The sequence below is a fragment of the Lactuca saligna genome, chromosome 3 (genome assembly GCF_052625555.1).
Source record: "Lactuca saligna cultivar CGN05327 chromosome 3, ASM5262555v1, whole genome shotgun sequence".
Classification (NCBI taxonomy): domain Eukaryota; kingdom Viridiplantae; phylum Streptophyta; class Magnoliopsida; order Asterales; family Asteraceae; genus Lactuca; species Lactuca saligna.
Genome location: NC_136419.1, coordinates 175,433,640 through 175,451,870, shown reverse-complemented (window position 1 = coordinate 175,451,870; position 18,231 = coordinate 175,433,640). Strand labels below are relative to the sequence as shown.

At 37.9% G+C, this 18,231-nt stretch overlaps 1 protein-coding gene across 2 annotated transcripts; it reads right to left on the bottom strand.

The window, feature by feature from the left end:
• Positions 1-14,089: 14,089 nt before the first annotated feature.
• Positions 14,090-17,566, bottom strand: LOC145037511 (Aldolase superfamily protein). 2 transcript variants are annotated; one of them, XM_078986194.1, is made up of 9 exons: positions 17,417-17,566; positions 16,812-16,999; positions 16,476-16,674; positions 16,201-16,380; positions 15,942-16,022; positions 15,689-15,852; positions 15,377-15,513; positions 15,136-15,251; positions 14,090-14,469 (listed from the first exon to the last, which is right to left on the bottom strand). In XM_078986194.1, the coding sequence occupies exons 2-9, from the start codon at positions 16,976-16,978 to the stop codon at positions 14,245-14,247; spliced, it is 1,269 nt and encodes a 422-aa protein (XP_078842320.1). In that variant the 5' UTR covers positions 16,979-16,999; positions 17,417-17,566; the 3' UTR covers positions 14,090-14,244. The 2 variants fall into 2 exon arrangements, with proteins under 2 accessions (XP_078842320.1, XP_078842321.1); XM_078986195.1 differs by having other exon boundaries at positions 17,284-17,417.
• Positions 17,567-18,231: the final 665 nt, after the last annotated feature.

Here is an 18,231-nt window from a genome sequence, read left to right as displayed (position 1 = left end):
GGATACTCACGACAAGCTCGAACCTCGTAGTGAGCGATGTATTTTCATCGGCTACCCGCATAAATCCTTTGGATATCTCTTCTATAGACCGAATGACAATGTTGTTTTTGTTGCGAGGAGAGGGGTTTTCCGAGAGCGAGAACTCATAAGCCAAGGAGATAGTGGGAGGCATATCGAGCTTGAAGAGATCCAAGAATCGATTGATGAAGGAACCTCTACCGCTAGCATTCAACCCGAGGAGGAATCTCCAGTTGAACCAATTGACCAGTCCTTACCTCTTAGACGTTCCGAAAGAGTTAGAGTTCAACCCAAGTTTTATGGTTTTCATATTACTACCGAAGGGGACACGTACATTAGTGATGGTACACTAATAAATCTAGATGAACCTAATAGCTATAAGGAAGCCATGGCAGGCTCAGAGTCTGCAAAATGGATAGAGGCAATGGATAGCAAGATCCAATCCATGTATGACAACCAAGTTTGGAATTTGGTTGATAATGTGACCGGATGTAAGACCGTTGGGTGAAAATGGATCAAGGAATAGTTTTTAGTCCTCGGGGGGGGGGGGGGTGATGACTTAAAGGTGCGAGGGTATAGTGACACCAGTTTCCAGACCAATAGGGACAACTACCGTTCGCAGTCGGGCTGGGTCTTTACCCTTAATGGAGGAGCAGTAACTTGGAAAAGTTCCAAGAAGGAAATTGTAGCTGATTCAACGTGCGAATCAGAGTACATTGCAGTGAGTGAAGCGTCGAAGGAGAATATGGTTGAAGAACTTCATTGGTGATCTTGGAGTTATACCTGCCATAAAGGACCCTATGGAAATTTTATGTGATAATGAAGGAGCGGTTGCCTTAACCAAGGAACCAAGGCATCATGGTAGATCTCATCATATCGACAGAAAATATCATTTTATTAGACATCGAGTAGAAGAAGGACACCTCGTGGTCAGGAGGATATCACCAGAAGATAACCCAGCAGATCCGCTTACGAAGGGACTGAGTAGGATTAAGCATTTGCAGCATGCTAGGAGTATTGGACTGAGAGATGATATTAGATTAGATTAGATAATTTTAGAAACTTGTAATAGATAAATGTGATTTAACATTTGATGAATAAATAAAGGAGTATTATTTATAAGTAAAGTTACTGTCTTATGTTACATGTTTAACTATTGTTTCACTTTGCATGTTTTGACTTCCAGAATAATTGAGTTTATTTAGAATAATCGAATTATTCAAATAATCGACAATCATTCATATGTTGAAAGTAGGTATGAATGAAGATTGTCATGAATTGGTATGTAGATTGTCTAAATGGTGTTATACATAGTAAAAGTTTGCTGCAACGTTCATGAGTGCTTATGAACTAGTTTTGAGCATTGGAACAAACCCGCGCTTGCTGGAATCACCTTATGGAATTTGACGAAAAAGGTTGATCGCAAGACGATAATATCATATGGTCTTAAAACCTAGATATATGGTTAGTTATTTGTTAATTGGTTATACATTGATAATGCGAAACCGCATCAGTAAATTGATGTTATAAAACGCATTGTTGTGTATAATTGATTAATGAATAAGTAAATGTATATAAGTCGAAGTTCATCTATTACTTTTATCCTAAGAGGGTAAAAGCGATATCTCGGTTGCTTGATGATTTGATTTGACTTATGTGTCAGGCCCGGTCAGAACTAAATTGATGTGTTCAATTAAGTTCTCTATCAAATAAATCTGAGATCGAGAAACCAACTGCTGGACAATTGGTTCCATAGAATTGTCTGCATAATATCTTAACAGAGGACTGTACGATCCCTTATCTAAAGGACAGGACTGATAAGATCAAAGTTTGACAACGTCTTTGAGAGCTACGATTGCTAATTGGTTTGTATTTGTATATATAGTTACTAGACTTATCCAAGTGGGACACTGTTGGAATAGTGTCTAAGGCTGCAACTATATTTGGTAAGTACTTGACCCAATTGAGCATTGTCCTTTTGGGTTGCCTTCACCATAGCAACTTGACATGATGATTTATAATGAGAGAAGAAATATTATTGTTATTTGATTAATATAATTCATAAATTAATTATGAATTACTTTAGTGACTTAAAGAGATTAATTAAATAAAGGGACATAAACTGTCAATTGTATGATAGTTGTATTTTGAGCAGTGAATTCTTATGGATAAGGGGGTGGATGATTTTAGGGTTTGGAAGAGCCTAGAACTCATCCAAGGCTTATCATTAAGGATATTGGATTGCTTAGGGCCTAAGTTATCCAATCAGGGTTTTAAGGGTGAAACCCTAGGAGGCTCACTAGTATAAATACACCCATAGGGTTGAGGAAATCGAGACTCTTCCTTTTGAAGAAACCCTGGCCGATTTTCTCACCCACCTCTCTCTCTCTCTCTATTATCATCCTCTTTCTAGTTGGTGTTTGTAAGCCATTAGAGGAGTGACAATTGTGACTCTAAGCTCCAAGGACAAGAAGATTAAAGCAAGCAACTCAAGGTATTCCTTTAGATATGTTTTTCTTATGTTATTATACTAGATCTATCATTAGAAGTCTTGGATACATTGCATGTTCAATTAGAGAAACCTAGATCCAAGCATTAGGGTTTTCATGTGCACATAGGAAAGTTCTTATGGCTCAAACCCATCACATAGAACACGTCAAGTAATAGCAAACCAGAAAATTATCAAAAAGACAATCATCTCAACTGTAATCAACTACTAGTGGGTTGGCCTTGGTGCCTTGACCTACTTCTATTGGAAGGTAACTCACCTCGTAAAACTGCATGTCGAATCTTGCGGAAGAAATCTATAACATTCACACTCCTGACTATCGTAGTCACATTAACACTCAATCAGAGTCTATAACATTATTCAGGGTAAAATGACCATTTTACCCCTTGGTCTAATTAGGACATACACGAGTCCTAATTCTAGCTTATTATGCCTAGCTCTCATATGGCCCATCAAAGATTCCCTAAGAGCCCACTAATTGCCCAATTTCTGAATTAGGTCTTATACCCCCCCCCCCACAATGGGCCCAAATGTTCCAAGTCCAAATATAATAATTCCCAATGATCCAATCTTAGCCCAAAAGGCCCAATACGCGAGTTCCAAATTCCTAAGTCCAAAGTTATACTTCACAGTGGGACATGGGGCCCAAAATTCTAGGCTCGTTCTCTAAAAGCCCAAAAGTCCAACTTTTCCAATCTGTATGCATACGCGTGGCATACCTAGAACATACGCCCAACGTATGCTGGTGTTGACCAAAACAGGGAATTGACCCAGTACGCACGACGTACCGGGTAGTACGCCCAGCGTACTGGTCAACTTCCTTAGGACTTCATTTGTGGCTTAATTTGTTAAGTCTATACATCCATAACGTAGATCTAAGTCCTTTAAGACCTCCTAACCCATAAAGTCACAAAATTTATGTGCTTGCATGCATGGTTGGGGTCAAAACAGGATTTTGGTCCATTAAAAAAGCTTCAAGACTAACTAGCACTTGCATGGTTGTGGCTTAACTAGGGCTGTCAAACCGGTCAGTCGTGTCGTGTTTTTGTTTGACACGACACGACACGACAAGGTTTTGTATAACACGAACACAACACGACACGATGTCGTGTTTTTTTCATTAACACGAAAACGAACCAAGTAAAACGCAACAACACGACACGACACGACAAAGATAATATTACATAACTATTAGTGTATTTCGTTCATACTTACAGATATATAACACAACAAAAATGACAAACACGAAAAACACGACAACCACATGCTTAATCGTGTCAATTCCGTGTCGATTTATAAACACGAACACGACATCGTGTTTTTTAATCTTGACACGAAAACGACACGAACATGAATTCAAATTTTGATTTCGTCCCGGTTTCGTTTCGTTTCGTGTATTTTTGTCGTGTCGTGTCATAAATTGACACCCCTAGGCTTAACCATCAAGATCTGATTTTTATGACCATAGATGCTTCTAAGAGTCCAAAAGGACAACTCTTAAGCTCTGAAACCATCAATACCCAAGCACTCTCAACAATGGGGTCTAAAGGAGTCATAAAACCCCAAAATAAACTAATCTAAGCATACAATGGCCATGAAAGGAACTTGATACCTCAAAAGAGTCAAAAATGATGCCAATCCTCTGGATCTACAAGCTCTTGATTGGATCCTTGCTTCTCCTTTAAGCTTCTTTCTTCTCTTCTCACTAACAGAACACACAAACACTCTCAAATGGCTTCTAGAACACCAAAGCACACAAAATGAGCTAGGATTTTCATGGTGGTTGGTTAAGGGTGAAAGGATGCTGAACCAACAGGGGTTATGTTATTTATATAGGGAGTAAACCCTAATCCTTAGGGTTTAAGAAGATGCACACGTACATTGGGTGTACTCCTGGTACGTTAGGCGTATGTGCATGGCCTCCACAGTTCTTTCTCAAGAGTACGATGGGCATACATAGCAATGTACGCCCCACACACGCGTTTTCCTCAGCGCACTTGAAAGGCCCAAAGGCCCAAGACCACCCAAACAATTTCCATAATTATTAAGATAATTACTCATAATACCTTGAAAAATCTCGGATGTTATCCATCAGAATCCTCTATATCTATCAAGCCATCCATATTCTAGTCAACCCCTATCCAGCTCCTCCATTCATTTCCTTCTACTACCTTGCGTCATCGTATCATCTCACTGGAAATCGCCGATCATCGCCAATATTCAGTCATTATCAGCGAAAACTACATCGACTGACTACCCACACAATGCGCAACAAACCCCAAAAAACATACAACCTCCAACCAACTATTCCTTATCGATATCACCATCGATGGTGATAATGTCAGATCGAGGGTTTTCAAACCACCATAGACACTATATATGGTAGCAAGGTTGTAGAACTTGTTATTCGGTACTCATTTGGCCAACTGCCAAGTAGCGACTACTTGGATTTTGTAATTAATGTATAAATATATGTAACGCCATGTTTGAAATTACTTGGTTGGGGCCTTGGAAACCAAAGGGGTAGGCGATTTGGTCTTTTATGGGTCCCAAGATTTATCCAAAAGGTTTAAGGCTTGGAGGTGTTGAGGGGAGCATATGGCTTCCCAAAACCTTCTCGTGGATATAAAGTTCGTTGGAAATGGACCTAGAATAAAGGAGTTATGAAACTTTGTATTTATTGTCGATTTTAGCCCCTAATGTAAAATTAGTGACAAGATGATCCCATCCAAGCAACGTGGCCAGCTCGAGAGTACGCCCAACATAAGCTGGGGTACGCCTAGTGTAGATGGAGTAAATGGACACAAGTGATTGGAGATGTATGCCCAGAGTCCCTAAACCCTAATTTGTAGGGTGTGATACTATATAAAAAAATATTACACCCTCTAGGGTCAGCCTCTATTTCATCCTTAAACCCCTCTTCGAAACCCTAACCCTTATAGTGAGAGTGTAAGCTTATAAGGCCATCTTGGAGTGCATTTTGGTGATTTTGAAAAGCATGATCATCTTGGAGTTTCATTGATCAGGGAAGAGCTATTGGATCCAGGTTCTCCAGCATATTTGCAAGTCTCAGAAGGTATAAAGTCTCTACCTTGTTATCTTATAGCTTGAGATCTTGATTAGGGCTTGTTTGGTGTTTTTATGAGCTTTTGGGACTATCTCTTGGGAGTTGAGAAACTCTAGAGGTTAGGGAGAGTAGATCTAAGGTCCTTTGGTCCATATAATTCTTAAAAATGCAATCTTAATGAGCATTCTAATCTCATGCATGGATAAAGACCCTTGAAAAGATCTTAATGGGTTGTTGGGAGCATATCGAGCATGCAAAGGCATAAAGTTTCCAACTTTTTGCCTTAAGACGTCTTAATGGACCTAGATCTGAAGTTTGATGTTGAAATCCCGAATATTAAGCACTTTATGGAAAAGTAGCTTAACAGAGGAGTACGTTGGGCGTACATGCAAGTACGCTCCGCGTACACCACTTCCAGTCAGTACGCTTAGCGTACATAAGAGTATGCCCTGTATACTCATCAGTTGTGGGCTTGTTGTATTTTGGGCCTCGGGTTGGGCCAAGCAATGGACTTTAGGTCTTTGGGCTTTAATGGGCCATCAGGAGTAAGATGTTTTGGGCCAAGAATATGTTTGGGCTTAGGGTAAGGCCTATTAAAGGGATTGGGCCCAATTGTGCAAGTTGGGCCATTGGTGGACCTCTAGTCGGCTTGGAAAGCCTACCTAGTGTTGGGTTTTGAATTGAGCATTGGGCCTTAGTTTTGGATTATACTGGGCCAGGGGTAAAATGATCATTTCACCCCATGCATGGATTAAGGATTATGGTATTGGCCCCATTTACTAATTGTGTGTATTGTTTCGGTATTGATGGTCAGGAAGTGGTCAGGGCAACAACTAACGATTTCTCCAAGAAGCTTTTACATTTGAGGTGAGTCTTCTCACCATACCAATGGGTCTAAGGCACCCATGCCGACCTATTTTATGATAGTTTGTATACTTGTTGTGTAGAGGTGTGTGGTATGCATTGATATGTGGTAGAGATGGCTTTTACAGCAAATGGTAGAGATAGCCTATATGGCTAATGGTAGAGATAGCCTTTATGGCTAATGGTAGAGATAGTCTGTATGGATAATAGTAGGGATAGCCTGTATGGCTAAGGGTAGAGATAGCCTTGTCGCTAACGGTAGAGATAGCTTCATAGCTAATTGATATGTGTTATGTGGTGGAGGTAGCTTTATATCTAATTGATATTTGTTATGTGGTAGAGGTAGCTTTATAGCTTATTGATATGTGTATGTGGTAGAGGTAGCTTTTATAGCTAGTATGTTATGTGGTTTGTGTGTGTGGTATGCTCTGGGGAACTCACTAAGCTTCATGCTTACAGGTTTTTTTTATGGTTTCAGGTACTTCAGATTCCAAGGGCAAGGCGTGATGGCACGGTGTGCACTCTCTCGCAGACTTTTTAGGATTCTCTAATGTTTGTGATAAAAGTTGTATTTGACTTATGCTTTGAAAACAATTATAACTGGATTTTTTTAATGTATGACAACATGTTTTCTTATTCTAAAATGAAATTTTTACTTTGAAAATTGGGTCGTTACTAGTTGGTATCAGAGCCTTGGTTTGAGGGATTCGGGCATACCTTCGAGTGTGTCAGGACTCAAACTAAGGAAATAGTAAAATTGTTTTAGAAAAAATAACATAAAAAGCTTTTGAAAGAAAGGAAAAGATTAGAGTGCAATGCGTGTGATCAGCCGAGCTGATTAAGTAATTCACCAATGTGCTAGCCATGTTATTCTGATATGTGAGCCTCGTTGATTATATGGAACTTGCTATGTGTATGTTTTTAAAATTGTATATGGTTAGGAGCTTATAGCCTCAAAATGATTGATTTGGCATTATATCCTGTTCCTCTAATGGTTGTGGTCTTAGGGTAGAATCCTTTATTCAAAAGTCTATTTGATCCTTTTTCCGTGTACAATTTGTATGCATAACGGCAACCTATCATGATTGGTTTGATTGATATGAGTAGAGTAAATCTTAGGGGAGCCTGAGATCGATGTATGTGGTAGTTTGTGCAATTTGGTTTCTTTTTGGGACGATTTAGGGTTATTAGGTGGAGCATTTGGGAAAGGTACAGGTAGGTGTGGAATGTAGTATTGGGCCCCTACTACTAAAAGCATAGGACATGTACCCGAAAAAATGTTAGATCTGACGACTTCAAGGAGGACCGGTGTGGGGAGATCCCTTTATGGAGATCCTGATCGTTATGATTTATGATTTTAGTCCAGCATGGTGGTGACACGATTGGGAGCAGGGGGATCAGGATCAGGATCTGGATCTGGGGCAGGATCAGGCGACACAACTGATGTGATTGATGAGAGGTTACGTGAGCTCAATGCAGCCGAGGTTACCAGGGGCATCCTTGACGCTACACCAATCATTTTTGGGATGGTCAAGTAGGGCATTATGGAAATCATGGAGGAGAGACTCAGATCATTCAGAGCTGAGATTGTTGCGGACCAGATTAGGGCCCGAACTCCCTTGTTCTGGGAGTTCAAGGCATATGGGGCACCAGAGTTTTTTGGGGCCAGGGTCCCCATTGTTAATCGACACTAGGTGGCGGATATCAAGAACGCCCAGCGCACGAGTTATTTCCCGGATCCGGAAAATTTGGGATTTTCTTTTTGTACGCTAAGAGACAGGGCTCGAGATTAGTGGGGCGAGGTTACGAGTCAAGTGGGAGCAGCTGGTGTGGCTAAAATGACCTGGGTCGAGTTTGTTCGGCGATTCGACTTGGATTTTGCACTAGCCATTGAGGTACAATGGCTTGTAAAGGAGTTTCATGAACTTCAGTAGACCACCGAGACTGTGGCGGATATCACCGCCAAGTTTCGAGAATGAGCTTTGTTGATCCCGCAGTATGCTACTGATGAGGAGATGCGGAGGACTAGATATCATTCTGTGCTGAGGGATGAAATCTAGGTGTTTGTGAGCTTTACATGGTGCAAAACCCTTAATGAGATGGTAGAGAAGGCCTAGGAATGGGAGATGGAGTTGGATTTCCGTAGCAAGCGGAAGTCGGAGCAGATGCAGGCAGCCAGGGGTCAGGCTAAGAAGTCGAAGACCTCAGACATTTCCAGCAGGGGTCAGAAGGGTTAGGGACAGTGTGCCATGTGCAGTAGGGTGCATGGTGGAGCTTGTCATATCATAGGCACGAGATGCTATGCATGTGGCCAGCAGGGCCACATGAGCAGGGACTGCCCACACGAAGGGTTTGCTTTGTTTTCACTACAACTAGATTGGCCATAGGCGGGTCCATTGTCCGAGATTGCAAGGAGGAAGGGGAGCAGTGACGATGCCTGCACCCGCCACGATGAGGATTACCGATGGCCTCCCTGCAAAGGCGGATACTCCAGTGGTGAAGAGCCGCGCATTACAGTTGATTACTGAGGAGGCTCAGGCAGCGCCGAACATTGTGGCTGGTACATGTATATTATTCCCTGCTCTTTATTATTCATATGTATGATGTGTACGTTATGTTGGTATAAGGACCTTTAAGGTCAATGGTATGTTGGTCCATGTTTTGTTTGATTCGGGGGCTACCCGATCGTTCGTGTCTCTTGCGCTTAGCAAGAAGTTCCGGGATGCATCGGGAACCTCGGTTTCCCGCTCAAGGTAGAGATTGCAGATGACCGCACGTCGAGTGCCACGAGAGTGGTGTCAGGTCGAGCAGCTAGAGTCATTGGCATTGTTGGGATTCATGTAGTGCTAGCTAGTTTTCAGGAGTCATGTTGTCTGGAAGGGTTATTCGTGGAGCCCTAGCTCTGTTAGTCGTCAGCCATCATCAGACTGTCAATTGGACAGGAGAGGGTTTGGGAAATCCTTCACTTCTCGTGTGCCAAGAAGATCTAGTTGAATCTAAGTGAGGGAGAATCATTCAGATAGCCAGGATTGAAGCAAGTGTGAGACGAGAATACGTTTCACATCTCCATTGGGGAAGGAAATTCGGTCTTAGGGACCGATTGAATATATGATAGCATGAAATGTTTCTGGGAATTCGGAATGGAATTGGTAGAGATTGTTGAGGCAAGGGTTTGAACCTTGAGTTACAGGATCTTGTGGACAAGCGGTACAGGACACAGAAAGGCTACGATTGGGTGGTCCTGATATTTGATCTCTTGGGAACCTAGTGGATGGACCAGGTGCGAGGTTATTAATCTCGAAAATCGGATAAGGATACCTAATTACCGGTCAGGTAAGGGTAATCGGAGGTTATGATGCATAATGGATCCTGAGGGAATAGTAGAGTATCGACTCATTTGGAGAGGAATCAGAATCGAGGTTTGCACGAATTTAGTTCAGGATTTTGACTCTGTGAGATGGGATTCAGGAGTGTAAGGATGCCAAGGGCATCATATGCAGTATACCAGGGTATCAAATGGGTATGGTTCGATGGTGGCTCAAGCTATCATGATGTACCTCAAGTGGTTCCATCAATAATGGGATCATGACATGTTGAACCTAGGAAAAGTCAGATCAAGGGAGGTCGGGTATGATGTAAGTCTATAGTGGTTCTAGTAGCATTCGTCATTGCATCGGATTCAGTGGTGACGAGTTGTCAGCTTGTCATGATCGGATGGATCAAGGATTGAAGAAGTCGAGAGATGAGGCATCGTCAGGGTAGTTATTGTCGGGTGGTATGTCCTTCGGAGGTCAGGTGGGACTACTGAGTGTGTGTCTCTAGCTCAACAATCGGGAAGGTGTCTGGTGTTTCGGATAGTTGACAGGAAAGTTGGGACTAGGAAGGTCTCGACCGTTCTTCAGGAAAGCGGTCATAACAGCAGCAAGAAGAATAGGAGTGACTTCAACGACATGGAGCCTGTGAATAGAATTGTGGGTTATTCGGTAGTCGTAGTTGGTCGGCATCTTTTGATCTTTAAGAAGCCTCATGGTATCACGAGTGGGAAGTATTCTATCTAGGATGGTCTCTTGAATCAGTTTAAGGATGATTCGTTGTGGGCAGTCCATCAAGGAGACAGACCATCTCGAGGCTTTGGGTGTCAAATGGAATAGACGTGATCAGGTTGCAAGGAAATCGTTCATCTTTAGATTCTAGAACCCGTGAGGGTTGGTTTTGATTGCCTTGGGAAGATTGGAGTATCCCCGGGTTTGTGGCCATGGTGCTCATGTAGTATGGTATGTCGGGGATGGTGATGCATGACTTCGAGGACGAAGTCTAGTTTAAGTGGGGGAGAGTTGTAACGACATGTTTGAAATTACTCGGTTGGGGCCTCGAAAACCAAAGTGGTAGGGGTGATTCGGTCTTCTATGGGTCTTGGGATTTATCCGAAAGGTTTTAGGCTTGGAGGTGTCGAGGGGAGCGTAGGGCTTCCCGCCACCTTCTTGTGTATATAAAGTTCGTCGGAAACGGACTTGGAATAAAGGAGTTATGACACTTTGTATTTATTGTTGATTTTAGCCCTTAATGGAAAATTAGTGACAAGATGATCCCATGCATGCAAGGTGGGCAGCTTTAGAGTACGCCCAACGTAAGCTGGCGCACGCCCAACGTAGATGGAGTAAATGGTCGCGGGTGATTGGAGACGTAAGCCCAAAGTCACTAAACCCTATTTTTTAGGGTGTAACACTATATAAAGAACATTACACCCTCTAGGGACAACCTCTATCTCATCCTTAAACCCCTCTTCGAAACCCTAACCCTTATAGTGAGAGTGTAAGATTGCAAGGCCATCTTGGAGTGCATTTTGGTGATTTTGAAGAGGAGTTATCATCTTAGAGTTTCATTGATCAAGGAAGAGCTTTTGGATCCAGGTTCTCCATCATATTTGCAAGTCTTAGAAGGTATAAAGTTTCTACCTTGTTATCTTATAGCTTGAGATCTAGATTAGGGCTTGTTTGGTGTTTTTATGAGCTTTTGGGACTATCTCCTGGGAGTTGAGTAACTCCAGAGCTTAAGGAGAGTAGATTTGAGGTCCTTTGGTCCATCTACTTCATAAAATGCAATCTTGATGAACATTCTAACCTTATGCATGAATCAAGACCCTTAGAAAGGTCTTAATGGGTTGTTAGGAGCATATGAAGCATGTAAAGTCATAAAATTGCCAAATTTATGCCTTAAGACGTCTTAATGGATCTAGATCTGAAGTTTGATGTTGAAATCCCGAGTATTAAGCACTTGATGGAAAAGTAGCTTAACAGAGGAGTATGTTGGGCGTACATGCCAGTACGCGCTGCGTACACCACTTCTAGTCAGTACCCTTATCGTACATACGAGTATGCCCCGTGTACTCATTAGTTTTGGGCCAAACAATGGACTTTGGGTCTTTGGGCTTTAGTGAGCCATCAGGAGTCATATGTTTTGGGTTAGGAATATGTTTAGGCTTAGGGTAATGCTCATTAAAGGGATTGGGCCCAATTGTGCAAGTTGGGCCATTGGTGGACCACTAGTGGGCTTGGAAAGCCTACCTAGTGTTGGGTTTTCAACTGAGCATTGGGCCTTAATTTTGGATCATACAGGGCTAGGGGTAAAATGGTCATTTTACCCCATGCATGGATTAAGGATTATGGTATGGGCCCCAGTTACTAATTGGGTGTATTGTTTTGGTATTGATGGTCAGGAAGTGGTCAGGGCAACAACTAAGGATTTATTCAGGAAGCTTCTATATTCAAGGTGAGTCTTCTCACCATACCAATGGGTTTAAGGCAACAAGGCCGATCCATTTTACGATAGTTGGTATACTTGTTGTGTAGAGGTGCGTGGCATTGTTATGCATTGATATGTGGTAGAGATGGCTTTTACAGCAAATGGTAGAGATAGCCTGTATGGCTAATGGTAGAGATAGCCTTTATGGCTAATAGTAGAGATAGTCTATATGGATAAGGGTAGAGATAGCCTTGTGGCTAAAGGTATAGATAGCTTTATAGCTAATTGATATGTGTTATGTGGTAGAGGTAGCTTTATAGCTAATTGATATGTGTTATGTGGTAGAGGTAGCTTTAAAGTCAATTGATATGTGTATGTAGTAGAGGTAGATTTTATAGCTAGTATGTTATGTGGTTTGTGTGTGGGGTATGCTTTGGGGAACTCACTAAGCTTCATGCTTACACGTTTGTTTATGGTTTCAGGTACTTCAGATTCCAAGGGCAAGGCGTAATAGCGCGACGTGCACTCTCTCGTAGACTTTTTGCGACACTCTGATGTTTGGGAGAAAATTTGTATTTGACTTATGCTTTGAAAACAATTATAACTGGATTTCTTAATGTATGACAGCATGTTTGCTTATTCTAAAATGAAATTTTTACTTTGAAAATTTGGTCGTTACAATATATTTAGGGAAATTATATATGTCAAAAATCATAAATTAAAATTATAAGTTTATTGAAATATATAACAAATTTAGATAGAAGTGAATACAAAAAAATTAAAATACACACGAAGATCTCACTTCATGAATAATCATTAAAGATTATATATATATATATATATATATATATATATATATATATATATATATATATATATATATATATATATATATATATATACACACACACATACATACATACATACATACATATACATATATCTATATATATACATACACACACACATATATATATATATATATATATATATATATATATATATATATATATATATATATATATATATATATATATATATAAGTAACAGGGGTTGAAGACGGCCCGCTAGTCGTAGTGGTGATTGAGTGATGGTGGTGGTGTTGTGCAAAATATGTTATTTTCTAAATATATAAAATAAGTTAGGAGAGGTGGGTTAGGTGAGATTCTTTTGGTATTTTTATTTAAAACAATAAAGAAAGCAGTTAAAAGAAAACAAAAACAATTAAAAATAAAATTTATTATAAATAAAAATAATAAATATAAAGTAATAAGCCAATAAAAAGAATTAACACAATAAAAAAAATTAATTAAATAAAATTAATAATCCATTAAAGTAACACTTACTAATAGATAAATATGATATGTTTAAAATAATATTTTTTTAATATATAATAATCAAATAAAAAAGAATTAATCCAATAAAGAATAAATTAAAAAAATTAATAATCAAATGAATTAATATTTATTAATATATAAATATAATATATTAAAAATAATATATATATTAATCCAATAAAAAATAATACAATAAGAAAGAAGATAAAAAAGAATTAATTAAAAAAAAATCAATATACAATAATTCAATAAAAGGAAAAAAGAAAATTTGTATAGTTAGTCATTATAGTTTGGTAAAAAGATAAAACTGCAAAAATGATCCCTAGGGTTAAATCCATCATTTGCCAAAACTTAACAGCTAAAAAGTTAAACTTAACGAAATAGAGAGCAAAACCACAACAAACCACCAAATAGGAACATTTTTTTGCTAATAAAGTGTTTTTGGACCTTACCCAAATAAATTAACAAACCATAGGGATCATTTTTGCACTTTTGTTTATATTTTTGTAAGTTTTTACTAAATAAAAATAACTATAAATGAAATTTGTAGAATGAAAGACAAACAACCAAAAATAAATATATCTAGTGGCAACAAGCATCTTACCACTAGCAATGTCATATAAATCATTTCATATCAAAGTGAACTAGATTCATACATTTCTTTATAATTATTCCAATATATATTACCACATAATAGCGTGATAATTTTATATTTTAGCGGCAACTGCAACTTTTGATCCCGAGGGGCGGCCCAAATTCTTGCAAATGAACTCCCCGGTTTGCAAAAGCTTTGTTAAATCAACATTTGTTTTGATTCCAAGGCCATTAAGCATATACACCACATCTTCTGTCGCAACATTCCCCGAAGCTCCCTTGGCATATGGGCACCCTCCTAATCCAGCTACGGAGGAATCCACTATGCTTATTCCCATCTGTTATCCATTAAAAATGTGAAAACTTAAAACACGTCTCTTTGGTTGGATGAGATGGAATGACGAAAATATAGAATGAGAATGATAAAAAAAAAAAAAATGTCAGAAGAGTAAAGTTGCTAGTCATTAATGCAATGTCCCTTTCTATATTATATGCAAAATCGATGTATAGTTTCAAATAAGGAAATCTCTGATAAAGTCCTAATATTTTGATCCAGTTTGTAGTTTTATCCCAATTTTTATTTTTTGAATAGAAAAGTCCCTGATTAGTCTATATTTTGCCAAAATTAACAAAACAATCATTTTTCTTTTCAACAGAAAATAACAAATTATAGTATAAAATTAGATAATTGAGACTTTTTTGTTCAAAAATAAATGTTAGGATTAAACCGTAAACTGATACAAAATATTAAGACTTTATCAGGGATTTTCCTTTTAAGTATAATTTATACATTATATGTAGTAATAATTAGTTACAAAACAATAGTTAAAGATAATAAAAGCTCATCAAAACTCAAATAAGATTATAACAAAAGTATATATTTTTAGCTTTATTAATATAAAATTGTAATTTAATTAAAATCGTAAAATATGTAAGAAAGATTTGTCATTATTGCAATTCTTCATATTACATTCCATCACATAAGGAGTAAGTTGTTGGCTTACTTGGAGGGATACTAAAATGTTTGGAAGAGATTGGCCATAAGTATCGTGAAAGTGAACCGCAAGCTTCTCAATCGGGACAACCTCCATGACCGCTTCAAGCATAGGTATCACAGTTCCTATAAGAACGGATGCAAATTAGGTAAAGATTACACAAGTTACAAGAGTAGTGAAACTATTTTATAATAACCATAAGTACATGATGCAGTCTGCAGCAGTCACATTCACAGTCACAGTCACTAACCTGGTGTACCGATCCCAATTGTATCACCAAGTGAGATTTCCGAGCAACCCATGTCATGAAGTTTTTTCGCGACATAAGCAACTTTTGACGGGCTCACCGCACCTTCAACTGGACAACCGATCACACATGAAACGTACCTGTTTATAAAAAAAATCGATCAGATCAGATCAGACCAAACCAAACCAACTGGTCTGAATGTCTGATCCGACAAGCCCGGACCGGTCCAACACTTGGACAGGTCCGGTCTGAACCGGGCCAGACTTTTCAGACCCGGTTCAGCATGGAGCATGAACAAAAGGAATTAGTTCATACCCGCGAACAGGAATCGAGAGCTTTGTTGCAGTATGAATAACATCACGGTAACGAATAAGACTTTCTTCAATAGTACAATTAATGTTTGCCTTTGAGAAGGATTCAGAAGCCGAAGCAAAAACCGCAATTTCCTTTGCTCCGGCTGCAATAGCAGCTTCAAAGCCCTAATCAAAACCAACAATAAACATTTAATAAATTCTCACAAAGAATATATATAATTTTTTTTTTTTAAGTATGGATGAACAATACACACTTTTAAATTTGGTGTCAATACTGGCAATCTTGCACCTTCCAAATGTTTAACTGCTTCAACAACCTCCTTTGCATCTGCCAGCTTTATAATTCAATGATTGTAACTTGTAAGTAGATACATATAGTAATAACTTTCTAAAAGTTTTATATATATATATATATATATATATATATATATATATATATATATATATATATATATATATATATATATATATATATATATATAGATGCATCATAATTGGAAAAAGAAACAATACCTGAGGTACCCATTTGGGGGAAACAAAGCTTGTGGCCTCAACAACTGATAATCCACAAGAAAGAAGCCTATGAATTAATTCTATCTTCACAGATGTAGGTACAAGATTCTTCTCATTTTGTAACCCATCCCTTGGACCAACTTCCACTATCTTCACATACTTTGGCATGCCCCTAAAAATCTGATGTTATAACAATAAAAAGATTAGCGTTTATTGTATACAACTCAAATCTTGATTCGAATATGTGTTTTAATATTTAGGTTCAAAGAAATCACCTTATTTGTCATGTCCCTTGGAGTTGTATCATTGGAGATTGAGCTATGTTGAAGATTTGGTATATGTCGCGAATGAGAACGATTTCCATTTGTTTCATGGTTCATTCCTTCGATTTCCCAGATGAAATCATTGTGTGTTATCTCTCTTGTATGGTGTCTCCAAATGAAAGCTTCTCTCCTGTATTCTTTCAAATCTTCCCTGAGAATGTGAGCAGATTCGTATCAGTCTATCAGATGCATTCATGAAGATGAAAGAACAACATGGGAAGTCATTTCTATATGCTTCTTTTAGCAAAAATTCCATAAAAAATGTATTTTTTTTGAAAGGAAACATACTTGTAGCTATTGGATGATCCCCAATTCTTTCCTTCAATCCAGCAAGAACCAAATCCAGTCTCCTCTCCACTAGTGCTGCAACGTTTGGATGAAAACCTTCTTGAAAGATCAATGGTGCTTAGGCTTGGCAATTTGTCCAAACCAAGGGGTTCTTCCAAGCTCGACATTTCGGGATTTGAGAAAAAACACTGTAATGGAAGCATGATAGAAGTAAACCCACTGACAATTCAACAAAATTTGAAATCTGTGCTTATAGAAACAGCAAATTCGAAACCCTAAAAGCATTGATTTACGATAACTGAGACTTAATTCAACTCCGAATCAACACATTTCATAAACTCGTCAACTGACCTAGTCAGCGAAAGCAACTAATTCTTAATCTCAATTACTACGATCTACAATTCGAATTTACCAATTCCGAAACAAACGATGAACCTGATTACCAGAATCGAGTTGAAGAAATACAACGAACCTGGAATTTGATTGTGAATAGACACAAAGGGGAAGGAAGGTGACGATATTGTTGTAGAAATTATGGGTCGTATAAGTTAAAATCTTAGTAAACAAAGACGATGATTCAGAGAAGATGTTGTTCGAAGCATTACCTAACTTTTTTCTGAAACAAGGCTTCTTCAATGGCCACAGATGGAAGGTAGTTTTCGGTTGGAAGTTGGTCAATTTCTTCTGTACATTTCTCAACTCCTTTTCTTTTTATATTACTTTCGTCAAAGCTAATCTGGTGGTGATGATTATGTACACATATAAAATCCTAGTAACAACACACATTTTTATTTATTTATTTATATTATTTTTTGTTTTTTGTTTTTATTATAGAAATGTAGTTATAATATATTAAAAATTAAAATATTATAATTTGAAAACTCTTTTTGATTTTAATATTACACGTTTATATATCCTTAAAGTTTTATATAACTAATGTCTCAATAAGATTAGTTTTGTATTGAATGTTGAACGACATAACAATAGAAATATATTTAATTATAACAATAAAAAGCATTTAATTTTTTGTATAAATATTATCATAAAATGGTATATTTTATCTAATACTTTATATTTAAATGACTTAACTATTTTATAATATATTGCATAAAAATCAATTGAATTGAGATTTGAGAGTGAAATAATAATAATAATAATAATAATAATAATAATAATAATAATAATAATAAATTAATAATAAAGAAGAGAACAAATACATTTTTGATTCTATTGGCCTCTTACAAGGATGATTGAAACTAAGGGACCAATGTGAATTCCGACCACATAGGAGATTAAATTGAAATAAAATCATGTGACTGATAAAAATACTATAATTCTGGAAATTGTCAATCACATTCTAATATGGATTTTGTCATTTTACCCTTTTCCATTTACAATTAGTGAATGTAAGACATTCAAT

Bases quoted from the DNA above. Each gene is read 5' to 3' on its own strand.
- LOC145037511 (XM_078986194.1), bottom strand. From the start codon at position 16,978: ATGTCGAGCTTGGAAGAACCCCTTGGTTTGGACAAATTGCCAAGCCTA. The intron at 15,252-15,376 runs GTTAGTGACTGT...CCGTTCTTATAG, and splicing joins AATTGGGATCGGTACACCAG to GAACTGTGATACCTATGCTT. The intron at 14,470-15,135 runs GTAAGCCAACAA...AATGGATAACAG, and splicing joins ACATTTTAGTATCCCTCCAA to ATGGGAATAAGCATAGTGGA.